The sequence below is a fragment of the Paralichthys olivaceus genome, chromosome 20 (assembly GCF_024713975.1).
Source record: "Paralichthys olivaceus isolate ysfri-2021 chromosome 20, ASM2471397v2, whole genome shotgun sequence".
Classification (NCBI taxonomy): Eukaryota; Metazoa; Chordata; class Actinopteri; order Pleuronectiformes; family Paralichthyidae; genus Paralichthys; species Paralichthys olivaceus.
Genome location: NC_091112.1, coordinates 17370194 through 17390851, shown reverse-complemented (window position 1 = coordinate 17390851; position 20658 = coordinate 17370194). Strand labels below are relative to the sequence as shown.

Here is a 20658-nt window from a genome sequence, read left to right as displayed (position 1 = left end):
TGTGTCAAGAGAGTTTGTGGTGATAAGAGCCAACACCGGTGTCTGTGTGTTAAAGAAAATCAAGTGATCTCCGCGCTCAGCTGCTCCACCTCTTGCCTGAATAATGAAAGATGTTCTTTAAGTACATACAGTATTTTCAACTAATTTTATTTTTGATTTGGTTTTAATATTATTTTGCACACCATCATAATACTGTAATGTCAGCTGAAAAATGTCCCACTCATTAAATATTTTAATAATCGACAGTCAAAAATTTTATACATTTAAAAAAAATATTTTTTTATATTTATAGAGGTATCAACTTAAAAAAACAGTATTGATCAGACAGCAATTAATTAATGTGTGCTTGCAAATATTAACACCTGCATAAGATAAAAAAAAAGTCAGTAATTGTTACGTAACTATTTGGACATTGATACTTTAATCCCCATGTAATGATCCTTCCTTTGTGGATTGGAGGATGTTTTATCTTTCCCAAGCTGTTGTTGTTGTCGTTGCTGGTAAAGTTTGTGTCCTGGAATTCCAAGGAAAGTGCACTTAAGGCCTCCTGCACTCACTGACTTCCTTTGTATCAGAGCGTGTCCATTACTTCACTGAGTGTGCCAGTTCAGGAACATCCAGACATTTGGATTCAAGCATGGTACCTCATCAGGACACATGTTTTTTTTGCTTTCTGTCTTTGGTCTCATTAAACTCGCTCTCTATAATGATGTATTAAAAAGAGTAACTCAGCAGCAGTCTGAGAAGCACTGTGATACCGGGTTGGGTGGCATGTGCATTGTTGCACCTGTAACCACAGCCAGCGGTGATGTCACAGGTCCTGGCGTACACCTGTACATCAATGACATAAATAAAGTTGGATGAGGCACGACTGTACTTCCTCCCACTGTAAAAAATGAAGCCAAAACATCTTAGATATGGGTGCTGTGTTGTTGATCATTTGGAGCGCGAGTCAGTCTCAGCTGTCATCATGTTTTATGTTTTTATATCATCAAATACCTAATTAAAACCAAACTTATCAAAAACATGAACACATGAATATACACCTCAGTGTGATAATAACTACTTAAGATGTATTTGAAGTGTGTAATTGATCCTACAGGATCAGTGGTATAGATAATAGATGGCCCATGTCCTCCCTTCCAACATGGAAGAGGTGGGTTGTATGACATACTCCGCAGCCACCAGGGGGCTTTGTTTGGATTCACTGTTGGGGGGTTGCTATTAAGTCCATCTAGATATACATTCTAGTGGTGTAACAGTCATGTATGTAACCGAAAAAGTCCAGTAACTCATTTATGTGCGTCTTAAATTCCGAGGGTCAACTTTAGTGAAGGAGTTAGTGTATTTCCTTGTTTCTACTGTACCGAAAACGTACCGAACTGTGACCTCAAATTCGACGTACATATCCAATCCTGATTTTTGCGTATTGTTACACCCCTCTGCAATAAAGACCAACACCGGTGTAGATGTACTGTAAACACAAACATCAATTTATAAGGTATGTCCTGCCTACTGCATGAGCTACTCAGACGCCACCCCTCACCTGACGCTCTAGACATTTTCCTGTTGTCGTGAACAGCTCTGACCTGGAAATTTGCCTCATGTGAAAGGCCAGCCCCCATTTTTTGGAGTTCATGTCTGAAAATGGGAATAAATGAATAAACAATCTGCCTCAACCTCTAACCACATTTTGACACATGAACATGCTGAAGTGTTGATGTAATGTGAGACAATATGAGGCCGTTTAACGATCTCTTTTACGACTGTTCTGTAACTCAGCACTTCTCCAGAGCTCGGTTTCATAAGTTGTTTTCTCGGCACAGAGGCTTAGTAATTGATGAGTCACTGCTATTGATGTTCAGCCTGAACATTTTCATTTAAATCTGCTCCGCTAATGTTCTGTTCCTCTGTATCCTTGTTTAGTTTCTGGTGTAATGACCTAATTCGTCCTGCAGAACCATTCAAATTTCATCTCCTCTTGTTTTGTTGTAGTTAGTGGATGATGTTGGTCTGACCCACATCGCCCCGCATCCCGCAAGGCTTCAGGGAGCCTACAACCTCCTGAGTCACCTCCCTCTGCACTCTCAGCAGCCGAGCCGGGCCCCGAGCCTCCTTATTCCCATTGGGGGGATACACATGATTCAGCCTAGGTCCCCCCTCCCTCTTTACAGACTGGTGTGCAGCCCAACAGCAACCATAGATAACCCCGCCGGTACAGGGTCCTCCTGGAGACAGAGTGGCACTGTGAAGGGGAGGTTTTCTCTGCTGCAGCGGCAGGATACTCTCCGAAAGATGTCACCTGACAGCCGAGCCAGCCCGGCAGAACCCGTGGAATCAGGGGAAATGTCTAAGAGCAGCCTTTTGGACTCTCTGTCACACAGGAAGAGTCGAGGATACGTCCAACAACCGTCGAGTCCAAGTACAGAGGTGAGGCCTGCAGAGGTGAACACAGATGCACATGTTACAGAGAGGTGTGTTTACCCGGAGACCGAAGGCCAAAAAAAGACTCCCTCCTCCCAGACACAGGTGTGACTGGGGGGAGAGTCTAAAGGGACAGTGCAAAAGACTGAAAACCAGAGTCTGGTTTAGACTCCAAGGAGAAAAGGCAAGAGCACTTGAGCACCGCTTTTGAATGACGCTGTTATGTAATTATATGAATAATATATATAGACACTATGTTAGATATGCAGTATGTTTTGTAAATCTTTTTTTACCCTCTTGTTTGATGTCATTGGTGTTAATTTATTTATGTGCTATTATGCAAATTCTGTACTATATGCAAAAAGCAGCTGGAATGAAAATAGACAGTTTTAACCAATTACCCTATTTACCCCTTCGACAGCTCTAATATACTATTGCTGTGTTAATGTACTGTATTATCAAAATGGATATAGAAAGGTACTACAACTATTTATTCATCCTGACCAGTATTTTGAAGTGCAATTTTACGTCAAGATTGTGGTTTTAAAATGTCATTCTTAAAGGCTGTGATTATTCTAATTATTATTTGTCAGTTTCTTTGTCATCGTTGTCGTCGTCTTTGTTTGTGTTTGAAGAAGCAGGGTTTACGATCACCTCCTTTTCTAAAAGAAGTTTGGGATCAGGACGTTTGGAGTGCACTGACAAAACAATATCCAGAGGAAACCTGTTTCATTTACATGGTAGCTACAGTATAGTTTGGGTTTTCCTTTCATAAACAGATACATGTATTTTTGTGTTGTTGCTTTTATAAATGATACAATCACTGTCATTTTCATGTTTACCATTAAACTTCTCATTTTTACAGATTTATATTAAAATTGTGGTGCGTGTGTGGTTTTTGAGTCACTTACATCGACGCATACATTTTCTCAATGTAAGGAGGTGAATGTCAGTCAGAGGCTGAAGGTAAGAAAGACACATTTAACCATTTATGCTGTTTAAGGCTCCAGTGGAAACTGGATCTGCTCTAAGATGAATTGGGTTCTTCCCTGACCAATGCCCCATCCCTCCACTTAGTATCGTGCAAATCAATTCTAGGCTTTTTGTGTTTTGTGTGTCCTGATGACAAATAGGGTAATAGAATAATACAAATCATTATGTATATGGAACTTATCAAAACATGGTTACAAAGTGTTTCACAAATCAAAGCAATCAGATAAAACACAAAGATAAGACACAATAAAATTAAGTAAGCAACAGGATAAACTGAGCACAAACTGAACTGCATGATATTTCCCAATGGGAGCATGTAAAAAGAGAAAATAGAATTTGTCCTTCAATTGACCCTTGCAGAACTCCATACTTGAATTTAGTAAATGAGGACATATGTCTATTACTGGACAGAGAATTGTCTAGGACTTGATCCAGCTCACAACACCTGTTACGCCCCCACCCGTTTCCTTAGTCTATCTTCTAAGATGCAGCCATGGTCTTTAGTATTTTAGAGATAAAAAGGTAGTTTTGAGATGGATCTATAATTGATCTATGTGGAGGTGAGGGGGCTGGGAGAGCACCTTCACCTGCCCCACAGAGGATCAGTCAGCAGGTGAGAGCTGTTAGCTGACTGATCCTCAGGTTTAAAAGGAGGTGCAGGAGCTGCCTCATGGAGAACACACGCTCAGAAGATTAAGCAAGTATAAGTTTGTATTAATAAAATGCTAAAGAAGCAACAGCATTGTCTCAGGCTGTGTGTGGGAGAGCCTCATGGCATGCTCAATTACCACACTGGCGCCCAGCGTGGGGCTCTACGCGCCCAGAGATGAGGACCTGCAGTCGGGGGTCTTCGTGGCCGTGTGCCGGGAGCATACAGCGGGGAACAGACGGGGGCTGGAGGCGCTCCAGAGGCAGGCGGAGAGGAAGACGGCGCTGATGGAGCGTCTCCTGGCCCGGTCGCGGACTCTCACCTGCTCCAGCCTGCCTCACCGCGCTGCAAGAGGCGGTGAGCGCGGCCCAGATTCCGCGTCCTCGTGCATCGGTGTAGACGGTGACGTGCACGTCTCCGATTCCGCGATCTCCTCACCTGGTCGTGTCTGCACGCCTGCTCCGGCTCCTGCTCCCTCCGCCTGCAGCTCCTGCTCCGGGTCCCTCGTCGGATTGCTCCATGGCCTGAATGTGGTGACGGGGGCATGTGGAGGTGAGGGGGCTGGGAGAGCACCTGCACCACAGTGGATCAGTCAGCAGGTGAGAGCTGTTAGCTGACTGATCCTCAGGTTCAGAAGGAGGTGCAGGAGCTGCCTCATGGAGAACACACGCTCAGGAGACACGCGGGACAGAGACACATGAGAGGACAGCTGGAAAGTTTCAGTTTGTATTAATGAAATGCTGAAAAAGCAACAGAACCGTCTCTGGCTGTGTGGGGGAGCCTCGTGGAATGGTCAGTTGCCACAATCTAAAATCATGTGATGGAGCCCAGGTTTTTTTTTTTTTGAATTGGCTGAACACTACCTGTTTTGAAGTCATTTGGAACATAGCCAAGTGATAGTGAACTGTAAAATACTTGATAGTAACCAGGGCCCAACCATTTCAGGTATGTCGAATAAAAGCTTAGTCGGGATAATCTAGAATGGCACTTGGGACAGCTCGTACCTCCACCTAGGCTCAAAAGTACCCTTAATTATTATTTTTAATCTTTAATCAAGCTGCACCAAATTTCAGACTAATAGCTATCATATCACTTAATGTACCTGATTGTTTTCATCCTGATCCATGAATTATTCCCTGAGAAAAGTTGAAAAATAACATCTTGCAATCTTAGAAGATAATAAAATAACTTGTTTTAAAAAAAAAAAAAAATGAAATGCAATGTTTTTGCAACAGGGGTGATTGGATCCCTTATGTCTCAATTCCTCCACCAAAGAAGTCATGTCATCTGTTTATTTAACTACCAAACTGATTTCCATGAGATGTTGTGGAAGGGTGGGGAATGACTCAAGGAGGAACTCAATACATTTTGGTGCTGATGTGGATAAACGTGTGAATCTGGGAAATTTCTTTTCTTTTTTTGTAACTTTGAGATATAGAGCAAAAGTCTTGGCTTAAACCCTCCAAGCGCATTTTTTTCCTGAGATTTAAGTCTCCAACAAACTACAATGAGGATTAACGGGACAATCACTGTCCCAGTCTCACAAAGCAGGTACCTTTAGGCTCGACCCTTGATTTTCAGCCCTGCAGAGATACCTCGATTGAACGCTGAGGTCAGTTGCTATGGTAACTCATACTGCTGTGAATATTCTGTCTTGAATTAGCCTGGACCAGGACGACAGTGTTTCAATATGCAACTCAGAGCTAATGTGAGGAGGCCAATGTGAAGCCTGGTTTATTTCATGATGCTGAAACAGAAAGACCTGAGACGTCAAGTTGAGATCACATCAGTTCACAGTGAGGGAAACCCGACATATCACAAAAAGCTGCAGTTCACAGCCACAGAGAAGCATGGTTTAATATTACTAAGTCTAATTAAATATTCTTTTTTCATTTGTAGGCACTGACTGAATCTGCATTCAGTCAGTCACTAATTTTCATTTATTATAAACTATATATTTGTTTCTTTATTTTGGGACTTAATAATATATATTCTGTATGATGTAATTTCTGTTTAATATTATCTTATATATAATATGAAGGCTAATATACTGTGCATTCAAATTTGGATGCAATGTAAGATGCACATACCATCAAACATCCTGGTGATATTTATCACAAGAAAGAAACTTAAGCATTTTTTCAGATGTTCTTTATCAGGTAGGGTTTTGTACTTAGCCTCCATCTGCTTGAATCATTGTGATATAACATCACTCAGGCTTTGTCCCTTTTGTATTTTTAATTTGAACGTGTCTGTCCCCTTTAATTTTAAAAGCTATTTTGAGAGACAACACATGTTGAAGATGTTTCTGCTTTGTCTTAAGCTTATTTACTCCTCTTCAGTGTATTTAAAATGGCCTATTAAAATCCCATTAAAATCCTCTGTTGTGAGGATTATATAAGATCTAAATTGCCCAATAAGTGCAGCTTAGCTCTTACGTTATTTTCCAACTATTTCTATTGCTTCTTTTTGTAACCTTCACATTATTGATTCAGCGCTCTTTACTGCTGCAATCACTGAATACCCAACCAAAATTAAATCATTTCTTATTGACTTTTTCACACCAAGCCTCTTTCACATGCACAGGTCACAGTTAAATTGCTATAGCCTGTGTTGAACAAGATGAACTAATATAGATGATAACAATAATGTTAATGTTAATAATGATGTACACAATATGTTGGAACTATTACCCACTGAAGATATAATCCATATGAAAACTTTTTATGATGTCCTCTGTGGATTATTAGTGTGACTATGCTGAATCTTCCAGATATTTTAAAGTGATCTACTTATTTTGTCTGCACTACTGATCCTTCTGTCGTACATCCTTCACTTTAATGCACTCAATTCCATTTTTACTTTCTTTCTTCTTATTGCTCGTCTTTTACATCATCACTTTTCCTTTTCTTTAAATTTCAGTTCATCTCCAGGCAGTAAAAAAATGTTTTCCTAAAACCTGCTGACACCGTGCTGGTGAATGTGGCGCCACCCTGTGGACAAGGTAAACTCATTCTTCATGTTGACATGTTTCCAATCCTGATTTTTTTTTTTTTTTTTTTTTTTTTTTTTTTTTTTACTTTGAATCCGTTTTATTCACAGCTTTGTGGATTGTTGTACCTCATTGTCTGTGTGCTGATGATATAACTGACATGTGATCTTCTTCTTGTCTGTGCTGCCATCACGACGGCTCGTCTTTGTTCCCCGGTGCTGTAGGTGACCAATGTAACCGCTAGGTGGCAGGAGAAAGCAACATAATCGTCTGCACTGGTTCTCGCGGCCAGAGCATCGAAATGATGACATCACACTGAAGGTATCAGGCTTCACACTGTCTGAATAATGACACAGATACAGTTCTTCTTCTTTGTTTGGTTTATTGGCGGGTGGCACCCCCCCCCCCCCCCCACACACACACAATCTTGCTGTGATTCACTTGAATGTTGAATGTCAGAGGCTTCCTCGTAACAAATAACTAGAGCAACACATTCCCTTGAAGCAATGCTTCATCTACACATTTATAATATCAATAAAACAGTAAACAAGAACACAGTAGTCAGCGGTAATGCACCTTGATGTTGGTTGCCACCTGCCAGTGAACCAGACCAGGAATAAAAAGAAGCACAATAACCAAATATTGTGTTGTATTTCCAAGGAAAGAGTTCTATGAAATGGTTACCTACATGAGGAGATGTGAAAACAATTCATGATCAGAAACATTTCAGGGGTTTTTCACATCAGGATTAAAAGTACAGTGTGTAGAATTTAAGTATTTAAATATAAAGGGCCTTTTCTGGGGTCAAGAAAACTACACTTCATACAATTTAGATGAAACAAACTAGTGAAAACATCATGAGGATTATTCTACATGAAATTTCTGACAATAGTTCCCTTTCACCTAAATCTCACACACTGGAGCTTTAAATACAACAAATATCTTTGGCTTCTTCTTAAGCATGAAAATGACATGTCAACATATTTGCTTTTATTTTGCGTCTTTATTGTTCTATTGATAATCTTGACAGTGAACTATAGGTGCAGGCTCAGAGATGATGTTTTATTCTGTAACTAATTTAGTATAACGTTGAGAGAGAAGATAAATACAAAGAAAAATCTTAATCAATATACGTTTTGTTTGTAAAGCAATTTTCAAGGAACTTAAAGACACCTTACAATTGAACAATAGTTATGGAGGTTGACTCAGGAGGTTGTAGGCTCCCTGAAGCCTCGGGGGATGCGGGGTGATGTGGGGCAGACCAGCCTCATCCACCAATTTCAATTTTCAATTTGCAGTTCCAGAGGAAGGGGGTGGTTAAAGAGAAGGCCCCGTCACTCGGGGTCAGATGTCCTTTGTGGTTTGAGGAAGAGGTTGGCATCAGAGGAGAAGAGGTTGTGTGAGGAGGTATGGTAGTGGAGCATGTCTGAGAGGTTGGAAGGAGCCTGGCTGTGGAGGTTTTTGTAAAACAGGAGGATTAGGCTAGTATGCCAACCTAGAGTTCAGAATATCTTACAGGTGTTTATTACCAAGGTCAAGACTGAATCTCTGTGCTCATGTACGACCACATTAGTTTGATTTAATCTGGAAATGGTAGCATCGGAAGACTCATGGTGTAATATCAACTGCTTTAAAAAAACAGGGAGGGAGCATATAACATTTCCTAACTCATCTTATGACGAACATGGTGACGCAAATGAGTTTTCTAACATGTCTGTATCTGAACCCAGAGATGCAGCAGACACCTCCATCACTCATATCAGACAGACTGAAACTGTCTCAGTGTAGATCGCCGCTCTGTGTGTTGGGAATGCGGGCACTGATGCTACAATCAAAAACTCCATCTGCTCATGCAGGGGTTTGGCCCATATTCTTCAGCTCCCACACATCAGGGCAGTGTGTGTTTCTGTTTGAGTCACTGTTCCCTGCTCTTCTCTTACCTCAAACTGACTGTTGCCAAGTTTGCTTCCTGTCCTCTCAGAATTGTCCCCATAAGGACAGAGGAATGACATGACAGTGTTTTTCTCCCATGTGGTCACATTCCTGACATTGTTTCACGTCCATATTAGAGCCAGGATGAGTGAGCCCTGCTGACCTCATAGCGAAAGTGTGTTGAAATGTATTTTTTATTCCCACAATGTCAGCAAGAAATGACAAAACCTATTAAGCAGAACGCATTCAAACTCTGTAATTCATTACTTTGTAATGTGGGATTTTATGTTAGACAAGAACGCCAACACGCAGTCTCACAACACAGGTGACTTTTCTCAAGCTAACGTTTGGTTTTGGCCTCTTCTGATATAGAATTTCTTATTTGCAGTGCTATGAAACTTCTGCAGGTGTAAATGCTTTAAAAGTGGTCATTGGAATTAATGCAAAAGATTGACATTTATAAATTATAACTGCAAGAAATATATATTGTACATTTGATTAAAATAGAACACATATACAAAAAATAAAAAAACACCTGAAACAGAGATCCATTCATTGAATGACTGTTTGTTGTAGGTGGGGTTAATACACCAAATGATAACCTTGCTATTAAACTTGAAGAAAAAGAGCAAGGTTCAGGAACAAATACTGCAATGGTCATTCGGTGAATTTGCTGGATGTTGGATCTGTCAGTGTGAGGTTGTAGAGCACGTTTAGCAAAGTTATTGCAGCATCAGCACTTGGATACATCATTTTCAAACCTGTTAAAAACATAACAGTGTCACTCCTGCATCTGGACACACCTGGTTGTTTGTCTGTGTGGCCGGTTTCTTCGACAGTTCAATCGAGCATAGTTCAGTCCTCCTGAAGATTAATGAAACATTTATTGTATATAAAGCGTGAAGCATGCTACGCAGCTAACATCAGTGTTTTTCAGTTTCCTGTCATTTCATCACGTTTGCACTGTATGGCCTTGACATGTGCGTATTTCCCTTCATCACTTAGTGTCAGGACTTGTTTGTGTGTAATTGTGTCACAGCTCATATGTTCAACCAGATTTCAGAGGATTCATGGGTCTATGGCTCCGATATTTGTTTGTCATTGCGCCATCTAACATTCCTCTGTCGCCCTTAGCAGAGGCCGGAAGTGGGAATTAGATAAGGGCACATTTTTGACACTACAACTGCGTTGTCTGGAGAGAGCAGTGGGGGCGGCACAGACGGAAGTGGAAATGAGGGGGGTACCTTTGAGATTGAGCTCATTCCTCCATTCTGCAGCAATGAACAAATATTTGCTCTTGATGACTTGTCTTTTGTTCCCTCTCTGTAACAAATTGTTGCTCGGATGCCAGTCTTCCTGTAAAATACCTTTTGGCATAGGTCCTGCACACTAACCTCTTCGATGACCACACACAGATACGCATGTCTCAGCAGTGTTTTTTCCTGTCATTCCTTTTATCTTCTGTGCTGTAAAATTCCTTGACGTTCGCAACATTTTCCAAACTGTAGTTGAAGCTCCTCAATGACCAAACAATAGTACTACTTCCTGTTTGTATCTGTGTGGCTGCTACCTCATTTGGACCATTTATGGTTATGGTACATTTGTTTATGTAACAACCTAACAGCAATTTTAGAATATAGATGTAGATTGTGACAATGCTTAATGGATCAGAGATGGCAGTTTCTATTTATAGAAATATGACTTAAATTGTGCATGTATTGTTATTCTTGTTTGTATTTTTCTGAATTGCAAAAGTTCCATAAAAAATAATGAGTGCATGTTTTAAAGGGTCATCTATAAAATATATAGAATAAAACTCTAAAAAGTGATATATTTTACCTTTTATAAAATAAATGATTAAAACCTATTTTATAAAAGTATATGTTGTAGCTTAATTCCATTTAAGGGACTTTAAGCAATAAATAAATAAAAATTTGTTTAGTTATGAAAAGATAAACATTTTATTTAAAAAAGAAAAAGAATGAATAATTATTTAAGAAAGGTATGTGTTGTAGATAAATTAAAGTTAAGGGACTAATAACATTATTCATGGAATATATTAAGATAAAAGTTTTGTTATAAAGGAAAAAACAAAGTAAACATAACGTATAATATGTAGTATTTGTCTATGAAATAAAATTTCAAACAGGTCTCTGATGAATGTTATTGATGGATTGTGCTCTCATGGGTTAAAATTAGAGGAATAAACAAACATCAATTCTTGTTCAATTCTGTGAATTTTAAAATGATTTGTGGATTTCAGATTTCTGCCACGCTTTGACCGAATCTTTGCATTAGTTTCAAAAATTTCCTTCCAGTTTCATCCTAATCCCTCCAGTCCTCCTTGTGGCATCCTGCTATCAGAGCACGTACTGTCATTAGGCCTTTATGTTTCTACATGCCTGTGGATTTTGCGTTATGTAATTCTATAGCTGTAAGAGGAAGGAATAGCTCGGCATGTTGCCGTGACTTGGTCTAAGGTAACTGTTTAGCCTGTGTGGACATCCGGGCTGAAGTCAAATCCATGATGTCTGTTGTTGTCGGTGGTGAGAGATAGCACGTGTGTGTGTGTGCATGTTTGTCAGAAGACTTGCGCTACATTTTCAGTGGCGTGTGTGTGGGTAGAAACTGATGTGGCAGGCGGTATCTCTGTTTACGGAGGTCAAAGCGCGTAACACACATGGAGATATTGTTTTGTGACGGTGTATGAGACCATGGTGCCATGACCTCACCTCCTCCTCAGGGATGTGGGGGTGTGTATGTGTGTGTCTGTGGGGGGAGGAGGGGGCTGCTGACAGCTCTCCTTGACTTCGTCATGCTCCTATCATTTTTGTGGCACATGCAAACCCTCCGTCTGTTTCTGTGGTCCCTTCATCTGCCGCTTCCAGCGTCATCTCGTCCGCATGCCCAACGCCTCTGGAAAAACAAAAAAGGAGAGGAAAGGAAAGAAAAACACAAAGCGTGCCATGACCTCACATAACCTGATCATCACTCTTTCATTTTGCACTGAAATACTGTATATCTACCTTCTAATTCCACAATTGTCTTTCTGTATGTCGAACACTTATCATGCAAACCATTCATCTATAGACTTCATACTTGGCATGTAAAGATTTGGAAAGGTGATATGTTCAATATTTTAAATAACTTGATGTAAACGACCTTGTTTAGAGCCAAATATGAATGACTGGGCATGTGTTGTTTTTTTTTTTTTTCTGTTTTATTACGTCTGAAGAAGTCACCTTGGCTGCATCACTGTTAACCCTGACTCCACTTCACCCACGCACCCCTCCATCGGCATGGTGGTGAGTAGATAATTGAGAGTGAGTTATCATTTTTCTGGTGAACCATCCCTTTAACACAAGACAAGCACACAGACAGGTTTAGAATGGACACGTCACTAGTTAATAATTAATCGGTTACCAAAGCTGAAAAGTCAAGAATGAACCTTAACAAGACTGTATTTGTTTTTAAACCATCTAAAACTGGCCTGTGAATAAACATCAGATATTTTGACTTAACTCAAAAAGTGAAATAAAAAAATTGATTATGACATCAATGCCTTTCAGTGGGCTGTTGCTGTGAGTTGATACCAGGATGCTGAAAATGGCTCACCTCATTGGAATGCGGTTATTTTTGATCAGTCATTGACCCTGTTATACCAGTGCTTTCTCTGGTATGACAAACCATAAATGTCATAAATGTCGATCGGTACAAATAATCTTATAAATAATGTTTTTTCAAACACAATAACGATTTGTGCTTGTGTTTCTTCATATTCTTATATGACTAAAGCTGTGTTATACTGTATTTATTTGTCATTTTACACCCGTTTGAACATTACAAAGTTTTAATATTTGACAAATAAACACTTGAGTACTCATAATCTGGTACTAACATTTAAATAAGTCATAACACACTCCTTGTAACTTTTAAATAGGAAGATTAAAATAGTAGTTTCTTTTCAATTTTGAGCCAAATATTAGACTTTGTATTTAATATAATTATTTGTACTGCTAAATTTGTTCTTGGTGCATGTTAAAGACCAGCTTCTAGGTACACTGTCTTTTACCGTGTCGCATGTGATGGGATTTGACTTCACAGTCTTAGCTTACAGTCTTCTTCTCAATTTGTTTCTTTTTTTCCTGTTCCCTCTTCTTTTTTATCTTACCGCAATCTGTGTCACATTCTTTCGCTTCTCTCATTTTCCCCCTCTGATATGTTCACACCTACTGCAGCAGAAAACAAACACACACACACTCACTGTGATACATCAACATTTGCAAGGGAACCAAATTGTGTATGATGTCAACTGAACTCTCATATACCTCCTTACAAAACCACTGATGTTAAAGTCACATATGGTAAATGTCTTGGTTTCAGGGTTTTTTTTAACATATGAGAGGTCTGGATTGTTTTTTTTGCCTTTTGTGTCTTTATGTCTATGTCCCACATGTGCTGCTTGGACACTTTTATGTTCTGACAAGAAAAAATGTGGAGCAAAAACTTCTATTAACGTAAAGAATCCACAATATGAAGTGCTGGCTCCTTCACCCAAAAACAATGACTGTCAAAAATCTGCTTTAGTGGAAACCTCCCTACGTGCCCTTCTCTCGCTCTTATTGGCCAGTAGGAGGTGCTGACACAACTGTACACTGAGGCCAGTGCTGGAATGTGAGGAGGGCAGGTGGAGTATGTTTCTGTTGTGTAATGGCACATTTCTGCATAGACAGATGAGAAAACAGAGGTAGGAGGGGCCATGGTGATATCACACACTGAGGGGGGGGTATAAGAAGACGTCCTGGTAGGGACATGAACACAAAACACCTGTTGCTGCTCTCCTGCCTCAACACACAAGACCTTTCAGACTTGTCTGCATCTCCTGGAGAGTTTGAACTTACAGCTGCTAAATTTCCACATCTGAACGTCCAACATCGAGGATGGTGATGGATTCCTTTGTGTGCAAGACCCTGCTGACTTCAATCATCATCTGCATGGCTCTGCAACATGGTGAGAGACTTGTCTTATTGCTTTAGACTGTTTTTTTTAAAGCAGCTGTGACTACATTGTCATTTTTTGTCGATGAAATTGAATTAAATCCAACTAAAACTTGCTTTCAAATGTATATATTTCATTTGTTTGTATAAAGAATAAAAAACAGAGCAATGATTCATTATCAACATTAAAGGATATCAAACTTTAAAATGCTTTCACACCATGAACTAAATTATTTAATTTGACAATCTGCAGGAAGATTAGATGCAATATTGGAGCTGGCCTCAGTGTTCTAGTTACTTTAATAAGTAACCCAAGTTTTATTACAGAATTATCACTTTCTTACCACAGGATTTTTACTACAACCACCTTGAACTTGCAGGATTGTTTGACTTGGGTTAAGTCCCTTGACTTTTATGATAAATAGGTTCCAGAGTAATCACAGCCACATTTGTTTGAGCCACACTGATGGGTGTTAGCTCGCAAAGTGAGTTTGTGCGACAAACCCGAACTGCACAGTCATAAAGCAAAAGATTAGTTGGCGCTTTTTAATCTCTGGATCCTTTGTGTTTTTCTAGGTTGTGGACACCCCTTATCAGAGCGGGCAGAGTTGCCAGCTCAGGCTTCACATTCACAGCATGTCAGGACCAAACGCTGCTCCTGTAACAGCTGGGATGATAAAGAATGCATCTACTTCTGCCACCTGGATATTATCTGGGTCAACACGCCAAGGTGAGGCTGATGATTGACTCAGACCCTCACCCTGCCCCTAACCCAACCTCGACCTTAACACCCAGCAGCAACCAGGGATTATTTATAAACCAATCCCTGATTTCTACACCCTCTCAGCAGAGTTGTTGCTAATACGTTTCATCTTCCTTTACAGTAAACTCCTTCCTTATGGTTTGGGAAGTCCCCCGTCTCGCCGCCGCCGCCGTTCAGCCGACCGTTGCGGATGCAGTAACTCCTTGGATAAAACTTGCACCAGTTTCTGTCATAACAGGTGAGCCCTCTTCCCTCTCAACTTATCTTTTTCTATCCACCAAGACCTACACCACAGTGAATCCTCCCCATCACGTAGCCTCCTTTGGATGCTAGATATTATCACTGTAGATTTTGTGTCTCCCTCCACTGTCAGTCAACAAGCCTGAGTATGTTGTTGTAGAGGACGAGTCAGTGAGGAGGCAGAAGTGATTCAGTCTGTGATAATGGTACAACAGTATGAGGGTAGCAGTCACAGCGGAGGGAATGGCCCGCATTTCCCTAATAGCCTTTAAAGAAATCGCACTTGTTTATTAACACAGTTGCTATTTTAGAAATGTTTAGAATGTTTGTTACGTCCTGACAGTCACTGCCATAAAACTGCCAGAATGGATTAGTCACCATCTCCAGATCTTATCCTCGGTGGCGGTTTGTGAGGCACGCCCTGCATTTCTGCCCATAAAGCATCTAAAAATATATTAGCTTGGAATTCAAAGGAAATTGTTCAGGCAACCCTTAACTAATTTGGCTTCAAGTAACACGATAATGCAAGACAGAACCCACATTAATTCCCTGAGGAACTTGGAGGGTTATGTCCTTGTTTTAATGCTGCTGTTCTATCTGTCCACAGCTCTCAGAACCCAAGCACTGATGTTTTGGGCTCCTCAGGAAAATCTGGAAACATACACAGCAACACAATGCTGCAATCTTTCAGGTGAATGAAAAATAATTTACAGATGTACCTTTAAATCCATATGTTTGGTGGCCATTTTATAGATGTGACAAACCTCTCACCTATAATCTTTTTTTTTTTCATGCAGATCTGTGGTCAAGTCCAACACTGCCTTTGCAAAAAACACTCTGTCGTCAAACAAGAGGTTGGCTTTAATCAAGATGCTCAAGGGCAGAACGAAGAGATAGAGGACTGATAGTAAAACCAAAGGAGGTTTAATTGCTGTGGATTCAAAATCATTGGCAGGGGACTCCTCCAGCAGCCTTCAGTACAGGCACCAGGGTTCTACGACATTTCGAGACTCTTACCTGAAGGCACGGGAAGCACACGGATCAAGCATCTGATTAACAAAATAGTGCTATCCTTAAGATAGAAATCAAGTTCTTTGGCAGGAGCAATGCTGGGTGGAGGCGTTAAGAGTCATTTCTTGAACTCTGCTTGAACATTTCCAAACCTAATAACGATCTAACTGTCAAGGAAGGATCTGTCAAAACCAATGACATTGGAACTGACTTTGGGACAATTGAGCAGCCACATCAAGAAAAAGCTTCAGTGACCAAATGGGGACCAGTTGTTTGGTTACTCTGGACAAAGCTCTGGTTTGACTCATCTTTAAGGATAGTTTTAGATCCAGAACTCATCTGCACTGAGGATTATAGGATCACTACAAATTCCAGAGCTGTATAAACTCTGTATTTACCATTTTCCCAGTTTACTCAAATGTCTTTGAAACTATTTATTCACTCTTCATTGCTGACCTTTGGTTTGGTTTAATATTCCTCTGTATCAGAGCAGAAATCTGCTGTCCTGCCTATTGTTTATGGCAAATTAGCCAGTAGCTTTTTAATTATGAAGCTTACTTGAAGGTGTCATCTTGAACACTGCCACGGTGAACTGAAGGCCACAACTTTGGGATTTACTTAACAATCAGCTTTATATTAGGTCTAGTAGGACGATTGTGTTGGTTCAAGTGCTTACTGCATAGCTCCTCTTTATTGTTCTGATTGAAGATTAGTTTCACTCATGTGTTGCCTGTAAAAAAACAGTTTTTCTCCCTCTGACCAATTCCCACTTACCTTCTCTGCTTTGGCTCTGTGTCCATTGACTCCATCTGTTTGACCTCAGAGAGCAGGAAGTGATACACATGGACATGTAACTCATGTAACTCATCCTCAGCGCAGTGCTGGATCCTTCACCAGCTTAAAGTTTACTGTTGAATGCTCAACGATTTGATTTATTTATTCTCTAAGTTATTCCAACATGTATTTATATTTGTATGAATGATCTGCTGAATTGTGCATGAGAAAATAAAAGTGAAAGAAAATATTCTTGGGCCGAATTGTGTTTTCATTATTTGATTTATGCCATTTTAATTGTTGTCACTTATCTTCATTTACAAATGGCATGAAATGTGTGAATTATCATTTGAACTTTTCCAATACTGATGAGTGCTCACTTGTTTTATTTTTGTATAAAATACAGAATTTCCTCTGGGAACATGTGTATGTACCCAGACTGTACAAAGCATGTGACTGGGTCATAAACATGGGTCATAAAAGCCTAATGAATGCTGGACAGTAATAAAAGAAATAAAGTAATAAAAGTTTGGGTGTAGCAGCCGTCACCAGAGACTTAGTAATGGGAACAATACAAATGGAAACAGATTGACGAAGACTGGAAGCTGCTGTAATGACGAGGATGTAAGTGAAGTTTTGAAAGCGAAACAGAGCAGGGAGAGGGAAGGGTTACAGGGGTGACCAGGGGTTTTACTTTGCAATATTTTTGCATTCTTTCAAAATACTTTTGTGTTTTCTCATAATAGTTTCCAGTTCCCATCATGCAACATCATATTTCCATCAAGTGTGCAGTCAACTGTATCCATGCAGTTGTCTTGAGTAGAAGAGAGAGCACTTGGTCTAAGAATTTGTTCAAGTTCACTTTAATATATGTTACCACGCCTATTGAGCAGTGGTATATCAACCTCATTTCACAGTTTCACTCAAATTGATCCAGGCTGTGGGGTTGCGCTGGAAGGAGATGAGCAGAAATGTGCAACGTATTAGAGTATGGATACCCAACAAGAGCCTGTCGGGAGGCAGGGCTGGTTCGGAGGCAAAGGTTTAAATGGAAGACATGGTAACATAAAGTCTACTCCATCAGGCTCAGGTCGGGTCCGGACAGAAAAACAGAATACCTGTTGAGGTCAGATCAGGCTTGGTTAGTTTTGTCTTGGGCTTAAGAATAATTTATCTGAGAGATGAAAAGTATTGGGAGTATAAAGCTATCTCAGAACTATTGCCAGGTGATGCAATATGTATTGTGACATGATGCAAAAGTCTCTAATGAATAAATACATGTAGTTGTTGCTTAAGTCCAAAGTGTAACTTCATGAACAATGGTCTACTCAGTGCCAGACTGCATTTCCTGGTAGAGTTTTTGTGCATTATAAATGATGTTCAGGGATTAGACCCTCCTGCAAGTTGCCGTCCATAAAACCCTTATAAGCCCTCACTGTGCAGACAGAGGGCAGGGATGTCTACTTTGAAGTTGTGCTTAACATTTAACTACTGAACGGGCCCACATTGAACCTGCAAAGAGTAGTGTGAGCAAAATAAAGAGATATATGCGGTTACTACACAGAGAAAGTCTTTGTCTGTAGTGTAACGTGCGGTGCTTATCTCCTGGTGGTGGGTTGTCTGTCCCCTTGTCGCTCCACAGGCCGATGTTTACTTTAGATAGTCTGTTGTGCGAGAGAAACATGAGCTCAGAAAATGTTTACTAAGGAGGATGTTGGAGACTGTTGGCCTCCTAGTATCTGCGGGATGTCCTTGGTTATAGGTGAAGTGTTTAAGGAATGACAGACAATAAAAATGAGTGTTGTATTAGCACTATTCAAACTTAATCACATCTTTACAAGATGCTTCATTGCTCGCGTTTCTGTGAAGAAAACAGGACCAGCTCTCGAGCTGGAGTAGAAGCAAAGGGATGACATAGAAACTGGGCCAGTTTGACTGCAAGAACAACATGCACCTGCGTCTCCATTAGCCTCATGTGGTGATTTCCTAGTTATTTACCCTGACGTCAGTATGAACTCTCAGACCCCCCCCAGCGTGCACTACAGAGTGTGAATAGCTGACTCAATGAGTGGAATGAAAACAGGATGCTTTTTCTGCATTCCTGCTGAATTCCGAGGGAAAGAAACACAGGAAAAACAGGAGCATGTCTGCTGTTTGCTCAGGGAACTGATATGGGCTGGATGGAGGAATGAGATTGCAACCTTAATCACACCGTTGTCATAACACAAGCTGCATTGTTTTGCTTTGTTTTAGTCTTTATATGTTGTCGGTGCCCTGACTGTTTTTTCTCCTCTAGATCTGGTTTCTGATAAACCATGATTATGTGATTGAAGCGGTTTGTGAGAGGCTCCCTGCTGCCCAACTGGTGCAGTTGTGTCTTGTTTTTGAAATGTATATAATAATTATAACAATATGAACTGTATTTGTACAGCACTTATCTAAACTAAGTTACAAAGTGCTTCACAAAAAAAATCCATGGCAAGAAGAAGAAGACTGAATTATGATAAAAGGTATTCACTTCAGTTAAAACGTGTTTTGGCCACCTTGGTGTCATCAGGTGTTTCAGCCTATCAATCACAATAACATTGAAATAGGCTAAAGGTCAATCTGTCTATATGTGACAGATAAGCTTGTTTCATGATTTCATAATTTAACTGTAAAACAATTTCATCAATACATTTCAACAGTAGTTGACAAAAATACATTTTAAATTTTTAATGACTGAGTGATACTTTGCGTCTGGATTTTTTTCAACCTACTTTTTGGTATCTTTAACCCAATAATTACATTTTATAAATGTTTGAGTAAAAGAAATAAATGAACAAAGCATCATGCTGGGTCAAACCCATCAACCTTGCTCGGCTTTAATAAGTGCTGGATTGGTTCCTATTTTATGAAAGAATAAAAAAAGAAGAAAGGCAACATAAAGAACTTCCCTTGTATTGATTATATATTGTCGATGTAAAGATGGATGACAGCTCCTCAAAAGTGAAGCCAAAGCTGGGGCTTTATAGCCCCCTAGTGGCTGACTGCAGTATAGATTCTTAACCCTGGATTCATGTTGACGATGGGACATGGACCAATATATAAACTCACCGGACATTTTACAGACATTTTCCTCAAAGAAGTTCCTGTCATTTTAGGAAATGTTCTCATCAAACATATGTATGTTAAAGATGATTGACAACTGCTACCGCAGCTCCTTTCCCTGATCACAGTGCAGGCTCTGGCTCATAATGCACAAAATGGCATTTCTGTATACAAGATATTTCTGGATAATGGGTGAAAGTGTAGACGTGTCACCCATCTAGCCTGATCTAATGAAATATTTTCGTAAAATTATGTTTTACTAAATATAGTCACAAATGCATAAATCATATATGGAATTACAAATCAACCAATTTTAGCAAATATACTTTAAAAAGGCTGGTCTTATAATAAAATAATAATAATTATTATTATTATTGTAATATCGGACAAGCTTTGAAATTGTCATATTCAATTTATAGTTTTTCTAATGATGCATAAGAAAGTGAATGAAGAAATGTTTGGTAAAGACTACATTATGTGATATGGAAAAATAACATATAAAACCCTATTTAGACAAACTTTAAAGAATAATTTGTGACTTTATGTCTGTACACAAAATTCTTGCCAAATCCACTGTTGTTGTTGCTGTTGCACAGTTCCAGTCCAAAGCAGTTGCGATTACAGTAAGAACCGGTGTTTGGTACATTCCTTCTCTTCCTGGTTTTGTTTGCAGGGACTGGAACGGCTCGGGTACAGACTGGCCTATCAGCACCACCGGTCCAAACATGCCTGCTGCTACCAAAACATGAAGTCTAGCCACAACCGAGCCACCAGGACGAGCAGGAAGGAAGCA

At 39.9% G+C, this 20658-nt stretch overlaps 1 protein-coding gene across 6 annotated transcripts in view; it reads left to right on the top strand.

Annotated features, from left to right (window-relative positions):
• hivep3a (HIVEP zinc finger 3a) overlaps positions 1 to 12756 on the top strand; it is a 46116-nt gene extending 33360 nt beyond the window's left edge. For 3 of the 6 annotated variants that reach the window (XM_069516382.1, XM_020090453.2, XM_020090451.2), the window contains 4 exons: positions 1996 to 5678; positions 6989 to 7070; positions 7283 to 7379; positions 12226 to 12295. In XM_069516382.1, the coding sequence (XP_069372483.1) occupies positions 1996 to 2535 (540 nt within the window). In that variant the 3' untranslated portion in view covers positions 2536 to 5678; positions 6989 to 7070; positions 7283 to 7379; positions 12226 to 12295. Of the gene's footprint in view, positions 1 to 1995; positions 5679 to 6988; positions 7071 to 7282; positions 7380 to 12225; positions 12296 to 12559 lie in introns of those variants that run through there. The other 3 variants (XM_069516380.1, XM_020090448.2, XM_069516381.1) reach the window with 3 other exon arrangements.
• Positions 12757 to 20658: the final 7902 nt, after the last annotated feature.